At 45.5% G+C, this 26752-nt stretch overlaps 1 protein-coding gene across 6 annotated transcripts in view; it reads right to left on the minus strand.

Annotated features, from left to right (window-relative positions):
- The window catches only part of KIF11 (kinesin family member 11), a 211824-nt gene extending 185971 nt beyond the window's left edge, over window positions 1–25853 (minus strand). For 2 of the 6 annotated variants that reach the window (XM_078773904.1, XM_078773903.1), the window contains exons 1-9: window positions 25008–25131; window positions 23228–23303; window positions 19932–20067; window positions 19718–19815; window positions 19467–19545; window positions 15875–16060; window positions 15598–15722; window positions 7927–8017; window positions 7257–7402 (exon numbers count right to left, since the gene is read on the minus strand). In XM_078773904.1, coding sequence (XP_078630030.1) covers window positions 7257–7402; window positions 7927–8017; window positions 15598–15722; window positions 15875–16060; window positions 19467–19545; window positions 19718–19815; window positions 19932–20067; window positions 23228–23303; window positions 25008–25116 — 1046 coding nt within the window. In that variant the 5' untranslated portion in view covers window positions 25117–25131. Of the gene's footprint in view, window positions 1–7256; window positions 7403–7926; window positions 8018–15597; window positions 15723–15874; window positions 16061–19466; window positions 19546–19717; window positions 19816–19931; window positions 20068–23227; window positions 23304–24213; window positions 24496–25007; window positions 25132–25528; window positions 25543–25751 lie in introns of those variants that run through there. The other 4 variants (XM_078773905.1, XM_078773908.1, XM_078773907.1 and 1 more) reach the window with 4 other exon arrangements.
- Window positions 25854–26752: the final 899 nt, after the last annotated feature.

Below are 26752 nucleotides of genomic sequence, written 5' to 3' on the forward strand. Positions count from 1 at the left end.
TGTGGCGAAAAGGGCAAAAGATATCTCCTCCACCTCCGCCAGCATCTTCGTCTGATCTTCAAGGTAAATACACTGTAGCGCGATGCTGCGCGCGCTAATGCTTACGCAAGTAGCAAGCGGACAACGCGGTTCATACAAGTCTTTATTCAAACTGCCCATACAAGTCTTTATTCAAACTGCAGCACGAAGCTGCTCAAGGCTGCGCGCCCTGTCTATATCCTGAGGCCACGCCTACCCCTCGGCGTGGCCCCCGCCCACTTGGTGCGCGGGGTGATGTCACCACGTCAGTGCTTTCGTGTCCGCCACAATGTAAAGAAATAAACTGGTTTTATTAAGAGTATTTACCTTGAAGATCAGACGAAGATGCTGGCGGAGGTGGAGGAGATGACTTTTGCCTTTTCGCCACACTTTCCTCGCTTTCACTTGCAGGGCGTTTCAATAAAAACCTGTCCAACGAGGTTTGTTTCTTCCTCCCTTTCAAAATGTTTCGATCGTACTGCTACGATCGTACTGCCTCGCCAAGTCGACAACACGCACACCTCGCTCATGTTTTTCGACGATTGCGTGTTTTATATCCAAGCACATCATCCTCTTCTTCTTCTCAGTACTGCCCTTGGCACTCAATTTCTTAGGACCCATGGTTAAAACTAAGAAATTTTCCAAAATAACCAAAATGCGAAAACAAAGCAGCAGCGATATACGGCAGAGATGCTTGCACGGCAAGATAACCACGTGACCGGAACCCACCTGGTGGCGGGTGGCGTAAGCTCCAAAATAACCAACATGCGAAAACAAAGCAGCAGCGATATACGGCAGAGATGCTTGCACGGCAAGATAACCACGTGACCGGAACGCACCTGGTGGCGGGTGGCGTCAGCTCCAAAATAACCAAAATGCGAAAACAAAACAGCAGCGATATACGGCAGAGATGCTTGCACGGCAAGATAACCACGTGACCGGAACCCACCTGGTGGCGGGTGGCGTCAGCTCCAAAATAACCAAAATGCGAAAACAAAACAGCAGCGATATACGGCAGAGATGCTTGCACGGCAAGATAACCACGTGACCGGAACCCACCTGGTGGCGGGTGGCGTAAGCTCGTAACTCAGATCTCGGCTCGCATCTCAAAGCAATAAACCGCCCGAGCGACGGCTCGTATCTCGGAAAACTCGTAAGTTGGTGCACTCGTAAGTCAAGGTTTCACTGTATATTATGTATATATATATATATATATAGATATACACAGTGGAACCTTGACTTACGAGTTTAATTCGTTCTGTGACCGAGCTCGTAACTCAAATTGCTCGTTTCTCAAATCAAATTTCCCCATTAAAATGCATTGAAATGCTATTAATCCGTTCCAGCCCCCCAAAAACCACACCAATTTTTTTTTAAATATACAGTATATATAAAAATATCTCGCGCTTTATATTTCACCTGTATGCAGCATACAAGTTGGCAGGATGGCCTGGACTGGAGGTACGCACACTTGACTCTAAAGTCTAAACTGTCCAGCCTGGGTTTGAATCCCAACCCAGCTATAACCTGTCATGGGTGAATCACAGGCAGGGTGATTCATCAATGTGTGTACCGCTAAACTGGGCGCCCCGTTTGCGTCCCATTAGTTGTTGGATGTTAAGGATCTCACCGTGTTTTCCACAAAGAGAAGGCGAGCTATCGCCGGCACTCTGAACAAGTTGTGGCCTGGCATGCTCTTCTCCTCTGCCGTTATATACGTCCTCCTCGGCATCTTTTTCCAGAAGAGCCCTGTCTCGTCACAGTTGAAGATTTGCTGGGGGATGTATCGTTCGGCTTCTATCAGTTCGGCAAAAGTTATAATAAAATCTTCAGCTGCCTTCACATCCGCCTCACCAAGTCGACAACACGCACACCTCGCTCATGTTTTTCGACGATTGCGTGTTTTATATCCAAGCACATCATCCTCTTCTTCTTCTCAGTTATAATAAAATCTTCAGCTGCCTTCACATCCGCCTCACCAAGTCGACAACACGCACACCTCGCTCATGTTTTTCGACGATTGCGTGTTTTATATCCAAGCACATCATCCTCTTCTTCTTCTCAGTACCGTGTTTTCCACAAAGAGAAGGCGAGCTATCGCCGGCACTCTGAACAAGTTGTGGCCTGGCATGCTCTTCTCCTCTGCCGTTATATACGTCCTCCTCGGCATCTTTTTCCAGAAGAGCCCTGTCTCGTCACAGTTGAAGATTTGCTGGGGGATGTATCGTTCGGCTTCTATCAGTTCGGCAAAAGTTATAATAAAATCTTCAGCTGCCTTCACATTAGTGCTGTTAGCTAGATTCAAAATCCCGTCTCGGAACCGTCTCGATAAATTTTCAATTTTCATAACGGGATCTCGGTTCGGCTCGATTCCCGGCAAAGTAAAAAATAAAAAATAAAAAAAAAATAAAAAAAATAATAAGGCTTCAAAAATAATGGAATTTCATTACAATATATAAACAACAATGAAAAAAATTCATTTCTGATGTTGAGTACTTAAATTCCGACTTAGCTTCCATTTACCGGGATGAAATAAAATACACCGCCTACATGCAGATGATCGGCCACCGACGGGACCGGGTTATCTCATTACAGTTTGTATTGTCGTGTAATTTCTTGCTCGGAATGTCAGAGGGAGAAAATGTTTCTGTCCAGGCATATTCGAGTCCCGGTTGGAGTTTCATTATCATTTTTGAGTTGTGATCGCCAAGGGGCTCGCTCCCCCGCTCCCCCGCTCCCCCCCCCCCCCCCGTCCGTCCGGCAATGCCGGGTTCTTCTGCTAGTATAAAGCAGGCGGTGTAGTGATCACCCCCCCCCCCCCCCTCCTCCTTATTTTGACTCTGTGACTAAAGTAAACGTAAAGAACTTATCAGGCCTAAAGTGGAGATAAGATAACCAAAATACTTTCACATTCAAACCGTCAAACCAAACCCCGAGGGATTCTTACAATTTATAGATTTAGCGTTGCAATTAAACATAAACGTTCATCAAAAACTCATTTCATAAAACTACATAATGTATTGTACTTGTATTAATACATTGTGTGTAGAATAATCCGTTATAAACGTGTTTTTAATCTAAATAAACATCGTCCCTCCAATCACGGGGCTCGAGCGAGTCCCTCGATATTAATGTGCAAAAGACCATAGCAACCACATTCCGTAACTCGTCTCCAAGGACGGACACGTGACCGCAGCGTAAGGCGGGGCGAGGCGGAGTGATACAGCGGAAGGATTCAACGGTTTAAATAAAGTCGTGATGAGGCGGATTTTCATTGGGACCTTCATCCTGATTTCGTTACCTGCGCCACCAAAGGTCGATGGAGATTATGTTTTCACTCCTGTCTGTTTGTCCGTTTGTTTGTGAACACAATATCTCAAAAAGTTGTGGACGGATTCGGACGAAATTTTGTGGAGATGCAGCGTGTGTGACAAGGACGACATGATTAGATGTTGGTGAAGATCCGGATTCGGAATTCGGATTCGTTTGCAGTGCATTGTTTGTTGACGAGGGGAAAATCCTGGAACAGTGAGTTTACTTTATCTATCATCGTTTGTGTCAGTTCAGCTGCACTTGCGAAAAATGATGCTTGTGCAGAAGCAGAGTAATGAAAGCAAGGCTCAATAAATGCCTCTATTATGGAAAATATCTGCAAGAAGTTGGAATTTTAACCGGGATTTTTTTTACCGAGAAATTGCGTCAGTCAATTTATCTCGGGACCGTCCCGAGACCGTCTCGAAAGCCGAAACCGCCGGGATTTCGTCCCGGTCTCGGCTCGGTTGACAGCCCTACTTCACATCCGCCTCACCAAGTCGACAACACGCACACCTCGCTCATGTTTTTCGACGATTGCATGTTTTATATCCAAGCACATCATCCTCTTCTTCTTCTCAGTTATAATAAAATCTTCAGCTGCCTTCACATCCGCCTCACCAAGTCAACAACACGCACACCTCGCTCATGTTTTTCGACGATTGCGTGTTTTATATCCAAGCACATCATCCTCTTCTTCTTCTCAGTACCGTGTTTTCCACAAAGAGAAGGCGAGCTATCGCCGGCACTCTGAACAAGTTGTGGCCTGGCATGCTCTTCTCCTCTGCCGTTATATACGTCCTCCTCGGCATCTTTTTCCAGAAGAGCCCTGTCTCGTCACAGTTGAAGATTTGCTGGGGGATGTATCGTTCGGCTTCTATCAGTTCGGCAAAAGTTATAATAAAATCTTCAGCTGCCTTCACATCCGCCTCACCAAGTCGACAACACGCACACCTCGCTCATGTTTTTCGACAATTGCGTGTTTTATATCCAAGCACATCATCCTCTTCTTCTTCTCAGTTATAATAAAATCTTCAGCTGCCTTCACATCCGCCTCACCAAGTCAACAACACGCACACCTCGCTTATGTTTTTCGACGATTGCGTGTTTTATATCCAAGCACATCATCCTCTTCTTCTTCTCAGTACCGTGTTTTCCACAAAGAGAAGGCGAGCTATCGCCGGCACTCTGAACAAGTTGTGGCCTGGCATGCTCTTCTCCTCTGCCGTTATATACGTCCTCCTCGGCATCTTTTTCCAGAAGAGCCCTGTCTCGTCACAGTTGAAGATTTGCTGGGGGATGTATCGTTGGGCTTCTATCAGTTCGGCAAAAGTTATAATAAAATCTTCAGCTGCCTTCACATCCGCCTCACCAAGTCGACAACACGCACACCTCGCTCATGTTTTTCGACGATTGCGTGTTTTATATCCAACCCACCTGGTGGCGCCTGGCGTAAACTCAAAATAACCAACATGCGAAAACAAAAATGCAGCGATATACGGCAGAGATACTGTACTTGCACGGCAAGATAACCACGTGACCGGGTGGCGAAAGCTCGTAACTCAGATCTCGGCTCGCATCTCAAAGCAATAAACCGCCCGAGCGACGGCTCGTATCTCGAAAAACTCGTAAGTTGGGGCACTCGTAAGTCAAGGTTCCACTGTGTGTGTGTGTATATATATATATATATATATATATATATATATATATATATATATATATATATATATATATATATATATATATATATATAATATAATTTCAAAATACACGTGGTCACAAGTGTGCCTCACTGATCGTCCTCAGTCAAGGTCCTCAGCATCATCCCATTTCGGCCCTTCAACCTCGATACGGTCAGCTACGGTGGGCCAGCAGGGGCACATACACCTCCACATGCAGCAGCTCCACCCACACACACATTCATGCAAAACACACACACACACGCAAAATACACACACACACGCAAAATACACACACATTCATGCAAAACACACACACGCGCACACACACACGCAAAACACACATGCACATTCATGCAAAAAACACACACACACATTCATGCAAAAAACACACACACATTCATGCAAAAAACACACACACACATTCATGCAAAAAACACACACACACATTCATGCAAGACACACACACACACATTCATGCAAAACACACACACATTCATGCAAAACACACACACATTCATGCAAAACACACACACATTCATGCAAAACACACACACATTCATGCAAAACACACACACATTCATGCAAAACACACACACATTCATGCAAAACACACACACATTCATGCAAAAAACACACACATTCATGCAAAAAACACACACATTCATGCAAAAAACACACACATTCATGCAAAAAACACACACATTCATGCAAAAAACACACACATTCATGCAAAAAACACACACATTCATGCAAAACACACACACACACACACACACACACACACACACACACACACACACACACACACACACACACACACACACACACACACACACACACACACACACACACACCTCCATTTCTCTTCCGTGCTCAGTCACTGCCCCTTTAGACTGAAATGAACCACCCCCGACAACCTCAACCATTCGACGTGCCTCCATAAACTTTCTCCATATCCAAAGTGAGTCTTTCAAGGCAACCTGGGCCACCTTGTCACACATCCTTCTTCTTTCTGCCCCACACACTCCAAGCCGAGCAAGAAATGCAGAAAAGGTATTGCCAATATACCCTCTACACCCCACATCAAATGGCTGACAAGAAACTCGCCAACCCTTCTCCCGACACTGCCTCCAGCTCACTGTACTTTCCTCTCTTGTTCTCGTGCACCTCCTCCATGTTCTCTTCCCAAGGTACAGCCAATTCCCCAAAGATGACCTGTCTTGTTGCACCTGACCAAATGACAATGTCAGGCCACAACCTTGTCACACAGATCTCCTCTGGGAATACCTATTGTGGCTTTAGGTATGCCACCACCTGCCAATCACAAGCATCTGACAGCCCTCTTCCTTTCCAACCTCTTCCTCTTTCCACCTCTTTTCACTTGGCCCTCTTTGACAAACCACACCTCTCCCCCATCAGTCTCCTTCTCCACTCTTCTCTCTCTCTATCTCAGCACCTCTTGTTGCACCATCTGCACTACCACCGCCAGCACCTGATCATGTCGGTACCTGTATTGTCTTGCTGCCAATGCTACTGAGCATGCACCGTTCCCAAACCTCCACACAAATAGCATCTCTCCTCCTGCAACAGTCCCCACAATCTCAAGTTTACTGGTGACAGAAGAACATCATACGTATAACAGGAAATTCAACAATATTGGCTCCATTCTCCAAATCTCGTGCCACTTCAAATGTCCTCACCCGCACACCTTCCCATCTAGTCCAAGCACCTTGCTGTGCCTGTCCGACTGCTTTCAAATATTTCTCCTCCTCCTCCTTTCTTCTCACCCCCCTCTCAACCATCTTCCTCCTCTTTCACACATGCCTTTCCCCATCGCTCATGCTTCATCCACCCCAAGCCATGCTTCCCGTGCTGTGCCATCCCCATGACCTCCTGTTGCAATTGCTCCTCCATCTCGTCCACCTCTGCTCTTGCATTCCACTTAAGACTTTCCTTCTTCTCTGGGAGAGCATTATTTACCACTGAATCACTTGAATCCCGCAACATCATGAACTCCCGCACTCTAACCACATTAAACTCCTCTGTTAATGATGTCAAGGGAAACTGGAGTTTTCCACCCTGACCATGAAAGGCAATGTTCGTCAAACAGCGTGGCACTCCCAATACAACCACCTCCTCACAAACCCGCTCACCACAACCTCCATCCTCTCTACATGCCCAATCGCAATACCATACATCATCAATAGCATTTCCACAACTCAAAGCAGCCACGCGTCCAATCACCTGTAAGGCACATGGGGCGTGCGTTCTACCAAGGCTGTGATGACTCGCCCCAACGTCAGCAGCGATTGGTTAATATTTCCGGCCTCACGTGCCCGTTTATCCACTGCCCCCGAGCGTCCAATGTTCTCACTTCCTGCAAGATCCACCTGCAAAATATACCAAAAATAAACATTTGGCATTCCACATAATTAATGCAAAAAAAACAAAAAACAAAACACCTTTAGAGGCCATTTTTCCCCGCAAAGCGGGGGTTGCCCTTTTTCGGGAACCGTGGTTGTTGTTGTTTTTTGGTCCCCTTTTTGAAGCAATGTTTTACGGCCGGATGCCCTTCCTGACGCCAACCCTTTTTGCCGCCTTTAACGACAAACAGGGAATTACCAGTGAACTGGTACTCAATTTGCCGACCTCAGAAGGATGACAGGCTGAGTCAAACCCCCTGGCGTTAATTCAGCGATCGACCGGGATTCGAACCCAGGATCCTAGGATCCGAAGCCGGCACCCTAGCCGCTAGCCCAACACCAGGGTCACATAATTAATGCAATAAATCTTTTTTATTTATTTAGTTATTTATGCAAAACTGTTTATGACTTGAGGATACCATTTCCATGTTAAATGGCTCATTCTTACAAGCTCTGTTGGAGTGCATCAAAAAAAAAAATACACCACTTACTAGATTTAACTTGCCAACCTTCACAAGTTCTTCACCATCGATGGTCGTCTCCTTCATGTGGATGGTCACAGAGAACACGGAATGCGAACGACTGCAGACAAAAAAAACAAAATTACAATTATTATGAAATCCAATAAAACAACAAACAGATATTTTAAGGCCATTTTCCCTGCTAGAGCGGGGGTTAGCCTTGCGGGCCCCATGACAATCTTCTCCATTTTGCCCTATTTTCTGCATCTCCCCTTGCCCGCTTTTCTTCTTCCACCACCTTTAGCCAAATCTTTCTCGGTCTTCCCCGTCCTCGACTTCCTTCCACATTCATTTCCATCACTCTTCTCAACCAGACACTTTCATCCTTCCTCAACACATGACCAAACCATCTCAACCTGTTTCTCTTCACAGAATCCATCACAGGCTCTATTCCCTTTCGCAATTCATCATTTGTCTTCCTCTCTCTCTCAATGATACTCCGCACATCCACCGAACCATTCGCATTTCCACCCTTTTATTATGAAAATATCATTATTATGATATGACTTGAGGATACCATTTCCTGCACACATATCTCCCTTAAAAAACGCATTGACCTCTTGACTGCATATGATTATTTATCGAACCATTATTATGAAATCCAATGAACCTTCTAAAAAAAAAAATCACATCTCATCAAAACAAATTGGTTTTGATATAATAATAAATAATATAATATAATATAATAAATAATAGCCTGGTGTTGGCTTAGCGGTTAGGGTGCCGGCTTGGGATCCTAGGATCCTGGGTTCGAATCCCGGTCGATCGCTGAATTAACGCCAGGGGGTTGACTCAGCCTGTCATTTTTCTGAGGTCGGCAAATTGAGTACCAGTTCACTGGTAATTCCCTGTGTGTCGCAAGAGGTGACTAACAGGGTTGGTGGCAGGAAGGGCATCCGGCCGTAAAACATTGCTTCAAAAAGGGGACGAAAAAGGCCAACCCCTGCTCTGCGGGGAAAAATGGCCTCTAAAGGTGGTTGTTTTTGTTTGTATAATAATAAATAAAAACAAAATAAATAAAAAGGCACTTTTGTGCATTTACATTTAGTATCAACACCACAATAAATGAAAGTAATAACACCGGAATTAACACACCTATAAGATCACTTCAAAGCACAAGTGCAAAAATTGTTCCTCAGAACTCCATTACAAACTACATCACCGTCATCAAAAATAAAAAACCAAGAAACATTCCAATTGGACTCCACCAAATTAAAAATAAGGAAACTGAGAGGTCAGAGAACATGATAAAGTGTTACTTCAATTTTGATAAAATAATGATTTTAACGATCGTAGAAAGAAAAAAAAATCCTAAATTTTACTGCTTTTGAAGTAATAAAAAAGCAGTCCCAAATACCACCCTTATACACCACCCCATTCAACTTTTATTTTAATTGAAGCACTGCAAAACTGGAGGTTCTTGGAAGGATGATGACAGATTATTTGTGTACTGCAGTGTGCAAATGGACTGCCAGGCAGGCAGACAGGGGAAAAATATCAACTCACTTCTCTCTGAGCAAATATGATCTCACTTCTTGACCTCTTGGCCGCATCATCCAATCAGTTCGTCTTTACATCATTTGACATATTTGCACCAAGTTTGACTTCGATCCCTTCAGCTGTTCTTATGTTATCATAATGGGAAAAAAATTGCACACTCTGAGCTTTGACCTCTTGATGCCAAAATCTAACCAGTTTATCTTTGCCTCATAATATATACTTACTAGCAAACGTATCTGGCGTTGTCGGACAACGCAGAGTCGTTTGTGCCGGTAATATGAAGAGTGAATGGGGGGAATAGAGAAAGGGAGTGGAAAGGGAGCGAAGAGGGGAGAGGAGAGCGGAGGGGGATGGGGTGGGGAGATGCGAAATGGGGAGGGGAGATGGGTAGGGGAGATGAGAAGAGATGGGGAGATGGGGAGGGGAGATGAGATGAGATGGGGAGATGATGAGATGGGGAGGGGTGAGGAGTGCAGGAGGGGAGATGGGTAGGGGAGAGGTGGATGGGGGAGGGGAAAGGGGATGGGGAGAGGATGCGGCAAGAGGGAGAAGAAGGAAGGGGAAGGAAAGTGGAGGAGTGGAGAGAACGAGGGGAAGTGGAAGGGAAGGAGAAGGGAAAGGGAGAGGGGAGGGAAAAGGGGGATGGGGAGGGGATGCAGCAGGAGGGAGAAGAAGAAAGGGGAAGGAAAAGGGAGGGGTGGAGAGAGAGAGAGAAGTGAATGGGAAGGGAAGGAGAAGGGATAGGGAGAGGGGAGTGAAGGAGAAGGAAAGGCGGAGGGGAGATGGAGGAGAGGGGAGGCGGGAAGGCCCTCCTTACACCGTTCACACATGGAACTCGTGGACCTCCTCACGCCGTTTCCCTCGCGGGACCTCCTCACGCCGTTCCCCTCGCGGGACCTCCTCACGCCGTTCCCCTCGCGGGACCTCCTCACGCCGTTCCCCTCGCGGGAACTGATCACGCCGTTCCCCTCGCGGGAACTGATCACGCCGTTCCCCTCGCGGGAACTGATCACGCCGTTCCCCTCGCGGGAACTGATCACGCCGTTCCCCTCGCGGGAACTGATCACGCCGTTCCCCTCGCGGGAACTGATCACGCCGTTCCCCTCGCGGGAACTGATCACGCCGTTCCCCTCGCGGGAACTGATCACGCCGTTCCCCTCGCGGGAACTGATCACGCCGTTCCCCTCGCGGGAACTGATCACGCCGTTCCCCTCGCGGGAACTGATCACGCCGTTCCCCTCGCGGGAACTGATCACGCCGTTCCCCTCGCGGGAACTGATCACGCCGTTCCCCTCGCGGGAACTGATCACGCCGTTCCCCTCGCGGGAACTGATCACGCCGTTCCCCTCGCGGGAACTGATCACGCCGTTCCCCTCGCGGGAACTGATCACGCCGTTCCCCTCGCGGGAACTGATCACGCCGTTCCCCTCGCGGGAACTGATCACGCCGTTCCCCTCGCGGGAACTGATCACGCCGTTCCCCTCGCGGGAACTGATCACGCCGTTCCCCTCGCGGGAACTGATCACGCCGTTCCCCTCGCGGGAACTGATCACGCCGTTCCCCTCGCGGGAACTGATCACGCCGTTCCCCTCGCGGGAACTGATCACGCCGTTCCCCTCGCGGGAACTGATCACGCCGTTCCCCTCGCGGGAACTGATCACGCCGTTCCCCTCGCGGGAACTGATCACGCCGTTCCCCTCGCGGGAACTGATCACGCCGTTCCCCTCGCGGGAACTGATCACGCCGTTCCCCTCGCGGGAACTGATCACGCCGTTCCCCTCGCGGGAACTGATCACGCCGTTCCCCTCGCGGGAACTGATCACGCCGTTCCCCTCGCGGGAACTGATCACGCCGTTCCCCTCGCGGGAACTGATCACGCCGTTCCCCTCGCGGGAACTGATCACGCCGTTCCACTCGCGGAACTGATCACGCCGTTCCACTCGCGGAACTGATCACGCCGTTCCACTCGCGGAACTGATCACGCCGTTCCACTCGCGGAACTGATCACGCCGTTCCACTCGCGGAACTGATCACGCCGTTCCACTCGCGGAACTGATCACGCCGTTCCACTCGCGGAACTGATCACGCCGTTCCACTCGCGGAACTGATCACGCCGTTCCACTCGCGGAACTGATCACGCCGTTCCACTCGCGGAACTGATCACGCCGTTCCACTCGCGGAACTGATCACGCCGTTCCACTCGCGGAACTGATCACGCCGTTCCACTCGCGGAACTGATCACGCCGTTCCACTCGCGGAACTGATCACGCCGTTCCACTCGCGGAACTGATCACGCCGTTCCACTCGCGGAACTGATCACGCCGTTCCACTCGCGGAACTGATCACGCCGTTCCACTCGCGGAACTGATCACGCCGTTCCACTCGCGGAACTGATCACGCCGTTCCACTCGCGGAACTGATCACGCCGTTCCACTCGCGGAACTGATCACGCCGTTCCACTCGCGGAACTGATCACGCCGTTCCACTCGCGGAACTGATCACGCCGTTCCACTCGCGGAACTGATCACGCCGTTCCACTCGCGGAACTGATCACGCCGTTCCACTCGCGGAACTGATCACGCCGTTCCACTCGCGGAACTGATCACGCCGTTCCACTCGCGGAACTGATCACGCCGTTCCACTCGCGGAACTGATCACGCCGTTCCACTCGCGGAACTGATCACGCCGTTCCACTCGCGGAACTGATCACGCCGTTCCACTCGCGGAACTGATCACGCCGTTCCACTCGCGGAACTGATCACGCCGTTCCACTCGCGGAACTGATCACGCCGTTCCACTCGCGGAACTGATCACGCCGTTCCACTCGCGGAACTGATCACGCCGTTCCACTCGCGGAACTGATCACGCCGTTCCACTCGCGGAACTGATCACGCCGTTCCACTCGCGGAACTGATCACGCCGTTCCACTCGCGGAACTGATCACGCCGTTCCACTCGCGGAACTCCTCACGCCGTTCCACTCGCGGAACTCCTCACGCCGTTCACTCGTGGAACTCCTCACGCCGTTCACTCGTGGAACTCCTCACGCCGCTCACTCATGGAACTCCTCACGCCATTCACTCACGGAACTCCTTACACCGTCCACTCACTTGGAACATCTCACGGCATTTTTTATTCACCAACTTAAAAAAAAAATTGCTCCAGTCAAGATTTGGGGCTAGGAGCACGCACGCACACGCACGCAAATCTACATGCAAACACAAACACCATTTTCTTATTTATCGATAAGTTGGGCCAAAATCCCATCACTGGGTCACAAGTTAGGGCATTAACAGTAGTTTTACACAACAGGACCTCTGACCTTTGACCTTTTGACCCCATAATATAATCAATTCATATTTGAATCATTATACTGTACATACTTGCACCCAGATAGATTTCAATCCCTTCAGCTGTTGGAAAGTACCACATTTTAAACTGACATGATCTCTAACCCACTTGAAACTCGTATTCTGCATCAAAATATATACTTAAACTAAAACAAACAAAACAAAAAAAAAAACACCTTTAGAGGCCATTTTTCCCCGCAAGCGGGGGTTGGCCTTTTTCGGGGACCGTGGTTGTTGTTGTTTTTTGGTCCCCTTTTTTAAACAATGTTTTACGGCCGGATGCCCTTCCTGCCGCCAACCCTTTTTGTCGCCTTTTTACGACAAGCAGGGAATTACCAGTGAACTGGTACTCAATTAGCCGACCTCGGAAGGATGACAGGCTGAGTCAACCCCCCTGGCGTTAATTCAGCGATCGACCGGGATTCGAACCCAGGACTCTAGGATCCTAAGCTGGCACCCTAGCCGCTAGCCCAACACCTTAAACGAAGTTCGTTCAAAATCCCATCACTGGTTCCCAAGTAGATGCAGTAACAGAATTTTTACCTGATGGGATATCTGACCTTTGACCTCTTGATGCCATAATCCCAATCAGTTCATCCTTAGATCATCATACATACTTGTACAAAGTCTGACTTGGATCTCTTCAGCTGTTCTTAAGTTAGCGCTGTAACAGAAACCTCTCACGGAAGCATGGACAGACAACCCGAAAACATAATTCCTCCACTGACTAATAAAAATCGCACTCACAAAAAATATTTTCATCCTTTCTGCATCTGCTGTGGAATCTCACACTACATTGTATAGCTGTAAAACTCACTATTTTGGCCATCAAATGTATCCAAATTCTCACTGACCATGCCAGTGATGCTGCCAATGCAGCACCCCTTGTCAGTTAGAAAATAAATTCAGAATTTGTTCAGTGTGCTGGAAATATCTCGCCTTTTTGCTGCAACATTCCGCACAGGTCAGTATAAAATAAAAAAAACTTTTTGCTACTCCAACTATAAAACGTACAACAAATACCCATTTTCCTAAAAGTAAAGGTAAACTAGCGTCCCTGTATAAAGAGAGTTGCGCCATGCGCTGACCCGAGATTTCTGGTCACGTGATTTCGTGGCGCCATTTTGTGTCTAACTTCACCATGCGTGAACGTCAGCTTGGTACGGGAATGTTGTTTATTGCCAAACAAAATGACTGGTTGTTCTGCTTTTGGTTGTTCAAACCAATCTGGGAAATATAAGATGTATAGATTTCCAAGTGATAAAGTCAGAAGACAAATTTGGGAAGCGAAAGTCAGACGAAAGAGCTGGAAAGCGATCGACTCCTCGAGACTCTGCCAGGTAGGCCCACGCCGCTTGATGATCGATGTTCAAAAGCAATTCTATCTGCTCGGTTTTTTTTTGGTTGTCTGTCCGTTGAAAACCCTTTTAAAGGGAAGTCATATTCAAGTCTTCACTTGTCGGAGTAGTGATGAGTTTCACTTGTGAGGAGTGAACGGAGTGGTGATGAGTTTCACTTGTGAGGAGTGAACGGAGTAGTGATGAGTCTCACTTGTGAGGAGTGAACGGAGTAGTGATGAGTCTCACTTGTGAGGAGTGAACGGAGTAGTGATGAGTCTCACTTGTGAGGAGTGAACGGAGTAGTGATGGTGTCTCACTTGTGAGGAGTGAACAGAGTAGTGATGAGTCTCACTTGTGAGGAGTGAACGGAGTAGTGATGAGTCTCACTTGTGAGGAGTGAACGGAGTAGTGATGAGTTTCACTTGTGAGGAGTGAATGTAGTGGGATGAAGTGTTGGTCTGGTCAGAGTGTTGTATTACGGGCAGAGTTTTCTTACGGTCTGAATGTATGAATCATGTTCTGTACTGAATGTATGAACCAAGTTTTGTACTGAATGTTTACTGTGTTGGCCTCATCGTGTTCCTGGTGAAATTAAACAAGTTATGGTGAATACGACGTCTTATCTGTGCTTTTCCATATCTATTCGACTAGACGAACCGTGCACACTGCAGGTATTTTTTAAAGTTTTTTTCTCTGTTTAATTACGGCTTGGCGCAGTCGAAAATTAAGTGTTAATTAAGTCGCCAGCTATGAAACATATTAATCGATCAGGCAATATCCATCAGAGTTCTGGGCAAGGGTGTAGTAATAAATGAACGTTTCAATCTTACGAGATGCCGATGACGTTTTCCTTATGTCAGAGACAGAAGCTGACTTGCAGCTTGTTAAATCATTACAATGGAAATTGAATATAAATGTCGATAAAACTAAAGTTGTACACTATAGAAATATGGCAATACCACGTACAGAATTTGTTTTAAGTGTGTTAGACTATATGTCGGCTGGAAGTCCTACACCGGAATTGCTCTCGGCACCCTTTAAAAAATATTGGATATGCCCACACTCCTTTCTAAAAGTTATTAAAATTCAGAGAACGACAGCATTGGTTTGTCTTACTTATAATGTTAGCTCTTATATGCAGTGTTGGCTTGTAATATGCATTGCCATACCACTTTTAATATCACCACACAGCTCTTTTTCATGGCAATAGCTGAGTTTTTGACCATACAAATATCACCTGTATGTAATAATAAGACTAAATATGTGTAGTAAAATTTTTTTTAGCAGGTTTAGAATATATCACCCCATATCGCGAATGTACATGTATATCTAATCCGACACACTTAGACACAAAATGGCGTCCAAATTTGAGTTGACACAACTCTCTATATACAGGGACTCCAAGGTAAACCAAGCATAAAATCAAATAACCAAATTTGAAGGTAGGCTTGCCTCGAATAGGCGTTCAAGAGTGTAAAAGCAGTGCGTCTCTTGGCAGCGCCACTTTCCAGAATGGCGTACACCTCATCTTTGTTATGCACTGCGATTTCCTCTAGACCTTTCACCATGACAGCACCCTGCTGACAGAAATTCACACCAACGATCAAATTTTTTTTTTTTTTAAGCTCCAACGATATGCAGAAACCAAAATGGCAAACCTCACATTTAATTGTCCAAGCTAATTTTCTTTCTTTAATTTAAAATATAACGTGTATATGTATGCACACACCTTATTCCGAGGATCATCAAAAATCTGCAGACGCTCACAAATGTCGATATTTGGACTGAGCAGGTCAAAGAGCTCCTCATTGTATATTTCAAGGAGAGAAACCTTCACAGAAAACTCAATGCCCAGCGATACAAGTTTCTCAAAAATCTGGTGTAGTGTCCGAGGAATTATGCCTGCAAGTGGATCCTGCAGAACAAGGAATAATTAAATAATCCAGAAACACACCACACACCATTTGACATTGCACTAGTACAAATATATATTGGCATCCTCCACTCTCATAGCCAATGTGTTGCTCTCAAAACAATCCTTTCATCTCCTCTACCTGCCACGCCTGGTGTGCTCCAAAGCAGTGTTCTCGGCCCAATCCTATTCCTGATATTCATTAATGATCTCTGACTCGCTGAAAAATCTATGTATTTGATGATGACTCCACTTCCTGCCGTGACATCCGCCATTCTTCAGACAGGAAGGCAGTAGTTAACTCTTTTCAGACCTTGATAGAATCACGAGCTGGTCAAACATTTGGAATAAGTCTTTCAATCCTAAAAAATGTCTCTCAATCACTCCCTCCAAATGAACCTTCGGGCAGGAAACCCTCCCATCTACTTTATTAACATACACTACTGGTCAAAAGTTTTAGAACACCTCAATTTTTCCAGTTTTTATTGAAATTTACACAGTTTAATGTCTCAATGTACTCTGAAATTAAGCATAGAACAAATAAACAATTGGAGATAAAAAAAAGAAATCATAGAATCATTTTGTTTAACAAAATTTAATTTAAATTTTCGACTCTGCAAAGTAGCCACCTTTTGCAGATATAACCGCCGAACACACTCGTGGCATTCCTTCTCCAATGGAAATCAAATATTGTTCAGGAAGTTCTTCCCAACACTGTTGCAGAAGTTCCCACAAATGTGTTGCACTTGTAGGTTGCATTGCTTTCACCCTTCTGTCCAGTTCATCCCAAACCAGCTCGATGGGGTTTAAGTCTGGAGACTGTGCTGGCCATTCCATGATTGAAGCCTACCGTCTTGTTCTTTTCCTCGAAGGTAGTTTTGACATAGCCTGGAGGTGTGTTTAGGGTCATTATCTTGCTGTAGGATGAACCCCTGGCCAACTAGGCGTAAACCAGAGGGTATTGCAAGGCGCTGAAAAATGCTGTGGTAGCCCTTTGGTTCAGGGTGCCAGTCATTCTGTGCAAGTCGCCGACTCAGGATCCAGCAAAAGGGCCCCAGACCATCACGCTTCCTCCTCCATGTTTGACAGTTGGTGTCACACACTGAGGAACCATCCTTTCGCCGACTCGACGGTGTACAAAAACCCTGCGTGATGAACCAAAGATTTCAAATTTTGATTCATCGGTCCATAAGACCTTCTTCCAGTCTTCAGTAGTCCACTGGCGGTGCTTCATGGCCCAGGCAAGCCTCTTTTTCTTATTTTGCATCTTAGCAATGGCTTTCTTACTGCCACTCGACCTGTCAAACCTGCAGCTAGAAGTCTTCTCTTCACAGTTGAAACTACTTCGACCAGTGTCAAGTTGTGCTTGAAGCTGTTGTCCTGTGAGCCGCCTATCACGCAAGCTGTTGACTCTCAGAAACTTGTCTTCCGATTCTGTTGTGGCTTTGGGTCTGCCAGACCTCTTCCTGTCAATTTCCTCCAGTTTCCAATATACTACTTCCTGCAGTGCAATATTGTCCAAATAATGCTTCAGAGGGTGTAATAACAGTCTGTTCCAATACTGCTTTTATATAGACAGGGGGTTTGTAATCAAGTAATCAGCAGACGTTGGGACACCTGTAGGAATTGTTTGCATCAACTTACAAGACTTAATTTACTTACATTGCTGCAGAACAGCTGTAAGTTGTTAAACCATTACTTGTTCCCTGAAGAAGGCCTTTTTTTTTTTTTACAATACAACTGTGCAATTTACATTATTTTCCTGTTTTTGCTAACCCAAACATTTTTTTTTAACCTCAAGTAGTTTACTGCTTACCTTTGTACCATTTCAGGTTATTCACTGGACATTCACCTGCGTAAATTTCAATAAAAATTGGAAAAATTGAGGTGTTCTAAAACTTTTGACCGGTAGTGTACCTCTCCAATAAGTTGTCACTCAAACTCTGAAGTCTCACTATCAGCCACGACCTTTCTTAGACAATATACATTTCAAAGATGGCTTCCAAAGACAGCCACTGACTGAGCCTCCTGCATCGTACAAAGTCCTTCCTTGGCACACATGAACTCTTATCTTGCACCCTCTGCTCTTTCTGTGCTTTGCCTCCCTCCTGCCCACAGATTTTAGCAAGCATATGCGGTCCACCATAAACACCCTTCCGGTGAAACTACCGAAATCCATTATCACTGCTCACACCTCCATCCATCCATTCCTCTTTTTTCTAATCATTTCATCTTTGCATCATATACTGTACATACGTACTTGTTCCAAGTTAGATTTCAATCCCTTAAACTGTTGGCAAGTACCACATTTTAAGAAGGCTTCAAAGACAGTTGTTCACCACTATCTCCCATCATCCAAATCCAAAAAAAATAGTTTCTACCCTCATGAACCCCCACCACATTTTCAGTTTTTAGTTCCTAAGAGTTTACTGAATCCATCTTGTCAACCCTATGTGTCCTTTCCTGCCACCCATTCCTCCCCACACCCAAGTCCTCCTCTAACTTGTCCTTCAACTCCACTGTTGGTGTCCCCACACCCCCTCCCTCTCTACTGTTCCTTTCATCACGATCCGTTCGGTGTACTAGTTCTTCCACAATCCTCAACTCCGTATCAGATCGAACATTAAAAATAAAAATTATAAAAAGCCTTCATCTGTAGCTTGACAGAGTACTGCTCGCCCCTCTGGAATGGCAACGCTGCCTCACACCTTGCAGAGCTTGACGACTTGGAATCCAAGGCCTTTGAAGATCATTGGAATCTTCCACAATGAAGCCGAGTCAATGGGGCTGTCACTTCCCCATCACAGACAGATCAGTGGTCTCTGTGTTCTACCACCTCCTTTCCAGTCTTGCATCCTCTGCTCTTTCCATGCAACTTCCACATCCTCCTCAACCTCGTTCTTCCCTTCAAACCTTCAAGACAGATGTTAACCACCACCTCAGATCATCCCCAATGCAAAACCATGATCTTTCCGACCTCAATCATTCACCTTTCTACCCTACCTCCCCCTTGCCCCACCCACAAGTCCACCTCCTTCCAAATTTCCAATTTTTAATTCCTGATAATTTGTTTCGAATCCAACTTGTTCCCCCGATGCATCCTCCTCAACCTCTCACCCCTTATCTGTCCAAGTCACCCTCTATTTTGCCAACCATCCCTGCTGTTGATGTCTGCCTCTCCCACCACAAAACCCCAATCTCTTTATATCTGTCCCCCCCATCTCTGTCCCCCTTGTTCTGTTGCATCCTGATCAGTTGTGTGTTCCAGCTCTTCCATGAGCGTCGACTTTGTAGACAAAATAATAACAATAGTGAAAAAAGAACAGCTGCAACACCTGCATACAAACGAAACAAAAAAAATAAATCACATGAACATTTTACAAAAAATAAACAATAAAAAGAGCTATACCTGTTCCCACGTGAAATTGCCATCTGGCGACCTATCTCCCTCCATCGTGAAAGTCTTCCCGGTGCCCGTTTGACCATACCTGCAAGATATCACACAAATACATAGAGATCCAAAAGGATTGCCATAAGAAAAAGAAACGTGTCAAGATAAAAAATGGTAGATACAGGAAATCAGAAAATAATAGGATTGTGGGAAAAATTCAAATCAACGTTTTTTTTTGGTTTTGTTTTTTAAAACAACCCCAAACTCACGCAAAAACAGTGCAGTTGTAACCCATGATGACTTCATCCAGGATAGGCCAAACAACATTTTTGTAGACGTCAATCTGTTTGGCCAAAGGTCCAAATACCTACACAGCACGAAGCAGTCAGACTTCACAATTCAGAAAAAGACATTTAGCATGACGTCTTTACCACACAACATGCATCGTTCCAGAATAAAAATCACTTCAATACATTTGCTTACCATATCATAAGTGTAAGTCTTGCGGGTTGTCTTATCTCCCAAGTAGGTATTTGTTTTGACAGAGACTTCTTTTCTGGCTGTGTCGCATTCCACCACCGAGTACGAATTGCTTCGCCGTTCCAATAGGCTAAGTGGCCTGGCAGAGAATAAAAACTGCACGGTACGATACGCTACGTGTACACAAATAAATGTTAAACAGTCGATGTATCCAGATACAAGACTGAACTCAAAAGGTAAATCAAATGTGTCGGTTTCAAAATGCTATTAGGGCAAGTCCTCGCTTAACATCGTTTCGTTATTACATCGCTGATCTGTGCAAGAACACACTTGTTTAAAGTCGCACAATGTTCCATTACAACATCGTGTACAGCAGATTACCAACGCACATTTGTCTGCATCAAAACACCTTACAAATGAGTTATTGCCAAAGTAATGGTTTTCCTGGTTTTAGTAAAGCTACAGTGCAAGTGCAAATACCAGTGACATCCCGCACTGTGCAAATTCGCTTTAGCGGGAATTAAAGCATTACATTTTTAATTACCGAAATTTTTTTTTAATCCATCGAACACATGAAAAGTTCAAAGTTTAAACGCTGACTGTAAATGCGACCACTGTTGTTGTTGTTGTTGTTGTTGTATAGCTACGGATAGTTCTCTTAACCAAGCCCGCTGCACAGAGACAGCAAATCAATGTCGCAGGAACGACCCAGAGATCTCCCACATCCTTGTATCTTGGTGCACCCTCACCTTAATGAAGTCAGGACCACGCCAGGGTTATGGAGTAAGAAAAAGTTAGGGATAGAGAGTTAGAGCGTGACAGAAAGTTAGAGAGAGATAGAGAGGCAGAGATAGGGAGAGATAGGGAGAGATAGGGAGAGAGAGGGAGAGATAGTAAGAGAGAGTAAGAGTTAGAGAGAGAAAGAGAGTGAGAGAGATAGAGAGTGAGAGAGATAGAGAGTGAGAGAGATAGAGAGTGAGAGAGATAGAGAGTGAGAGAGATAGAGAGTGAGAGAGATAGAGAGTGAGAGGGAGATAGAGAGTGAGAGGGAGATAGAGAGTGAGAGGGAGATAGAGAGTGAGAGGGAGATAGAGAGTGAGAGGGAGATAGAGAGTGAGAGGGAGATAGAGAGTGAGAGGGAGATAGAGAGTGAGAGGGAGATAGAGAGTGAGAGGGAGATAGAGAGTGAGAGGGAGATAGAGAGTGAGAGGGAGATAGAGAGTGAGAGGGAGATAGAGAGTGAGAGGGAGATAGAGAGTGAGAGGGAGATAGAGAGTGAGAGGGAGATAGAGAGTGAGAGGGAGATAGAGAGTGAGAGGGAGATAGAGAGTGAGAGGGAGATAGAGAGTGAGAGGGAGATAGAGAGTGAGAGGGAGATAGAGATAGAGATAGAGAGTGATAGAGATAGAGAGTGAGAGAGATAGAGAGTGAGAGAGATAGAGAGTGAGAGGTAGATAGAGAGTGAGAGGGAGATAGAGAGTGAGAGGGAGATAGAGAGTGAGAGGGAGATAGAGAGTGAGAGGGAGATAGAGAGTGAGAGGGAGATAGAGAGTGAGAGGGAGATAGAGAGTGAGAGGGAGATAGAGAGTGAGAGGGAGATAGAGAGTGAGAGGGAGATAGAGAGTGAGAGGGAGATAGAGAGTGAGAGGGAGATAGAGAGTGAGAGGGACATAAAGAGTGAGAGGGACATAAAGAGTGAGAGGGACATAAAGAGAGAGGGAGATAAAGAGTGAGAGATAGAAAGTGAGAAGTGAGAGTGAGAGAGAAGTGAGGAGTGGGGAGTGAGAGTGAGAATGAGAGTGAGTGAGAGCGACAGATTTCCTTTTTCAGATTCACTTTCTCTAGTGGGCGATCAATTACCATTTAAAGTATTTACTTCTCGTTTGTTTTGACTTCTCTTCCCACCCACACAGTTCGCTAAGTTTGTGCTGAAATGATCGACGCCAAGTAGAATCAGGAGTTGTTCCACGTGACATCCAATGTCATGATAATACGATCTTATAATGGGCAATCTCTTCTTTTATGAATGTAATACAAGTTGCGGTTCAAATAATGAAATAATTTGTATGTGTCAACATGCACATGTCATATAACATTACATATGTGGAACCACACAGAATCCTGAGAGGATCATACATAACATGCATGAAAGCAATATTACTACTGCAGAACAAGACCGATAGTCCAACTGCAGCATGTTTGATACTTTAATTAAAGAGTAGTATGCACCGGTGGGGATACCTGTTCGTAAAGAATGCAAGTATTTAATATTTTCAACTTCAGGCATGGACAGCCTGTTCGTGAATGACTTGGTCAAAGAAACGGTGAATGGCAAACTATGAACCAATAAATTCCCATTTCTGTGCCACCTTCAGTCGAACGTCAAGCATGGACGTTCGCCATATTTTCATTCCAAACAGCATCATTCATCATTTCAATCACAAATTAACAATGGCAAGAGGAGCAGCAACAACCTCTTCCACACTCAGACTCCACCACTCACCCTTGAACAATCATCAATGGTGAGTACAGTATGAAGTTGTTCATTTAAAAATCATTTAAAACTTACTGAATATGTATATAAAGCCTTTTGAGATGCTAAAAATTTTCCCCACCCCTGCCCCCTCCTCCCATCTATATAATAATAGCGTAAGAACTCGACTTTGTTATCCCTTTTACGCCGCACCCAGTGACCCGATGCCCACGGCACTAATGGATTTACGATCTACGAACCGCGCTCTTTGTTTATCACGTACAAACATACTCGAAAAATCTGAATTAGCCGACGTTGGGGCCCAAAAGCATCCGATTAACTGCCGATACGACGCCATCGTATTGGCGTCTGCTGGGCGAAGGCGAAGCAAGCCGTCCGCTGATTGGACAGGCGAAGGCGAAAGCAAGCCGTCCACTGAGTGGACAATCCAGAGCATGCATTTGTGCCGGTGTCGGCGATCGTTGTTCATGTACGCACTCTTCATTCTCATCTTTCTTCCTAACTCTTACTCGGACAAGCAAATCCCCTATGCCATCCATAATGGTACACTCTATCCATACACCACATCCTCCCTTCCGTGGATGTTCCACGGGTTTCGGCTAGTTTACATTAATTCAAATGGAGAAATTGAATCGACTCAGTTGCACTTTTCAACAACCAAACTACAACGTTAAGCGAGGCCTTGCAGGACTGTAAAATGATTGAACAAAGCTTTCAATCTACATATAGCAATTTAAAGTACCAACAAAGTAATGGAAAAAAAAAATTAAAGAAAAGAAGAAAAAGTTGTACTTTTACTCCTTACCGACATCTCACAAAAACTTGGATATTCTTCCCTTTGTCCTCCTTTTTAACATTTGTAGTCATCTTGCACAAAATTCCTGCATGGCAGACCCAACAAAAGCTGTATGACTTGATACTTTTCCCTTGACCAGCCACAAAAAAAAAAAAAAAAAAAAAGAACAAAACAAAAGTTCACCAAATGGTATTTTATTATATATTACATGTGTGCCAAATACAATTATCTCAAAGCATTATCATCATGTACAAACAGGTGATCCATACCCATAGTAAGTTGCACCAAGGAATTGGAGAGACAACTACAAAATGTAGATTGTGCCCACATTGACAGATCTTGACGTGGTTATTTAATTAAAATAAATAAAACAGTTGTGTTGTTTATCAATCGAAGTGCCAATCCAAGAACTACAGCAATTCTTTCAAGATGACCTTACACTCCAGAAGTTGACACCAAAATACAAATTACTGCTGCTGGAATAAAACTGACAACCAATAGGATCTCAATGCAGTATATTTTTTTCTCTCTCACACACACACACACACACACACACACACACACACACACACACACACACACACACACACACACACACACACACACACACACACACACACACACACACACACACACACACACACACACACACACACACACACACACACACACACACACACACACACACACACACACACACACACACACACACACACACACACACACACACACACACACACACACACACACACACACACACACACACACACACACACACACACACACACACACACACACACACACACACACACACACACACACACACACACACACACACACACACACACACACACACACACACACACACACACACACACACACACACACACACACACACACACACACACACACACACACACACACACACACACACACACACACACACACACACACAATATATGGGTCGAGTAAGAGTCAGGAGCCAATGCTCTTACAATGCCAATGGCAATGGTAACGGCTGTCATTGTCCGGCGACACAATGAAGGTTTACAGTGACCGAGTAAAGGAGTCTTTTATGCCTAGGTCACACATAGGCGGATATTTTGGCGACTACCGGCGACTGCCGGCGATCAAGATTTTTCGGCGACTACTGGCGATGTCGGGTGGTAATGTGACCATAAAATATGGTCAGGCGGCAGTATGGCGACTGCAGGCGGCCACATTGACTCGTAACTCGGCCGCCACTAGTCCTACTGCTGTCGTCGTCAGTCTCCCATAGCCGCAGGGGAGACGTGACAGTTCTTCCGTAGTCGATATGCAGCCGCAACAGTGTCGGCCCGTAGTCGGGAAGATGCCGCAGGAAGGCCGTATGGCATTCGCATCTCTGCCGTGCTAGCTGGTGGGGGCGATTGCGGAAGACTATGAGCGACTAGGTTGCGGCCGCTTTACGCTCTTATTACGGATACCGACGACAGCATGGCGGTTCCATCGCGACAGCATGGCGGATTTTTTTCCATTGCGACTGAGCGTGCCGTTTTTAAACATTTAAAAAACTTTTTGGCCCCTTTGCGACTCTTGCCGACTGCAGGCGACCTGGGGAGGATAACCACGACTACAGGCGACCGTCCATTACGGTTTCATTACGATTGTCGGCGGATGGTGGCGATTTTTTCAGTCGCCAGTAGTCGCCGACAAATCCGCCTATGTGTGACCTAGGCATTAGCTTCTTCGCAGCAAGAAAGTCGAGAGACATAAATTTATTTAAAACTCGGGTAATGTCGGAGTTTACGGGCGTAAACTGGATAGGTGGCTGCCTTCAAACCAACTGCCTTGACGAATGCTTTGTCGAGTCTTACACTTACAGGTAGAGCAGTCCCATGTCTTCCCGTCTGATACATCACCACGAGTAATAAAACCACAATGGACATGACATTTACATCGAGGGAAAATACAATAATTCTTGATGAGTCTGCGACGTTTTTTTTTTTTTGTTTTTTTTTTTAATACAAGATCGAGGCTCGTGAAAGAGCGAAAGAAGTGATATTATGATTAATACCTGACATTATTAAGTGGTGTGCACGTCGCAGACTCATCAAGAATTATTGTATTTGCCCTCGATGTCATGTCCATTGTGGTTTTATTACTCGTGGTGATGTATCACTATCAGTATCAGTATCAGACGGGAAGACATGGGACTGCTCTACCTGTAAGACTCGACAAAGCATTCGTCAAGGCAGTTGGTGCGAAGGCAGCCACCTATCCAGTTTACGCCCGTAAACTCCGACATTACCAAAACTCGAGATCGAGCACCAAAAGGAGCAAGCGGCATCGGGACGTGGAGACTTCACAGGATCACAGGAGGAAGCAAGAGTTCAATTCAAAAATGGAGCCGCCGGTGTAGGCCGACCGAAAATGTTTTTTTTATCACGAAGAACAAAGCCTCGAACGGTATCATAATGGCTCAAACCGCGGTTCATTTGAATGTCGCCGACGCAAACTAAAAAGCAAGCAAAACGGTTCAATTTAAACTTACCCAAAAATGTAGTTTAAAATCCCCGCGTTAACGTCAAAGGATCTCGCCTCACGCGCACCGAGAATGCCGTTGGTAACTTCAAACACAAATCAACCAATCCGAACGGCGCGAGCATGAACCTGTAGTTTTATTCGCTGAAAATGTCACGTGGCAACACGTCACGCAACAGCGTAAAAAAAAAGTCTTCCTGCAATTGCGCGTTTATTTGTGGAGGTTAAAAAAGCCAATGTTTTGTATTTAAGCATCTGCTTGGTTTGCAGTTATTAGTGTACGGGCCTCGAAATCCCTTTACTGTTTTTTGTACTGTCCCACGAATGGCCAAGCAACCCCAATCCGAGTTACTCCGGAAGATTCGACAAGAAAATTACAATACACAAAGAGAGCTCCCGTTTTTCAAGAAAACACATAATCATTGACAGACTTGTCTGGAAACAGTTTTTAACAATGATAACAGCTAATTAATGACGTTTCTTATGGTGGACGGAAATCTGTGTTCGATATTTCGTTAATGACGGATAAGTTCCATTTTGGGCGCTATATAAACGTTGTGGTGAGCGAGGCTGTGCTCCACACTTGATTTGAATATTTAACATCTCACGATATCTTTCAAAAAGAGAAGGTCATTATGCGCCGATACTCCAGACAAATGTCCTTCGTGTGCTTAGATGTAAAAATAATAATGCCAGTTCTGTCGTACTTAAGTCAGACATTCATTCGTGCTCCCGAAAACTGTCAGAATGCGGAAGTCTCACCTTTAAACAACTTTTTTCCCATTTCATTTTCGACATATTATTTTCGTCATTTTCGAAGTCGTTTGAAATTTAAATCGATATATTAAATACCATTTCTCGCCAAATTGCCATCTGTGAAGTAAATAAATCGGCAATAACCATGCTGCCAAAAACAATAGGTTGGTCATCTGGCAATGACGGAACTCCGGGCAATCTGGGTGACGAGGCATTGACACGCCATTTCCGTGTGCCCAATCTTCTTCTTTAACC

This window comes from Myxine glutinosa, chromosome 3 (assembly GCF_964187855.1).
Source record: "Myxine glutinosa chromosome 3, kmMyxGlut1.1, whole genome shotgun sequence".
NCBI classification, from domain to species: domain Eukaryota; kingdom Metazoa; phylum Chordata; class Myxini; order Myxiniformes; family Myxinidae; genus Myxine; species Myxine glutinosa.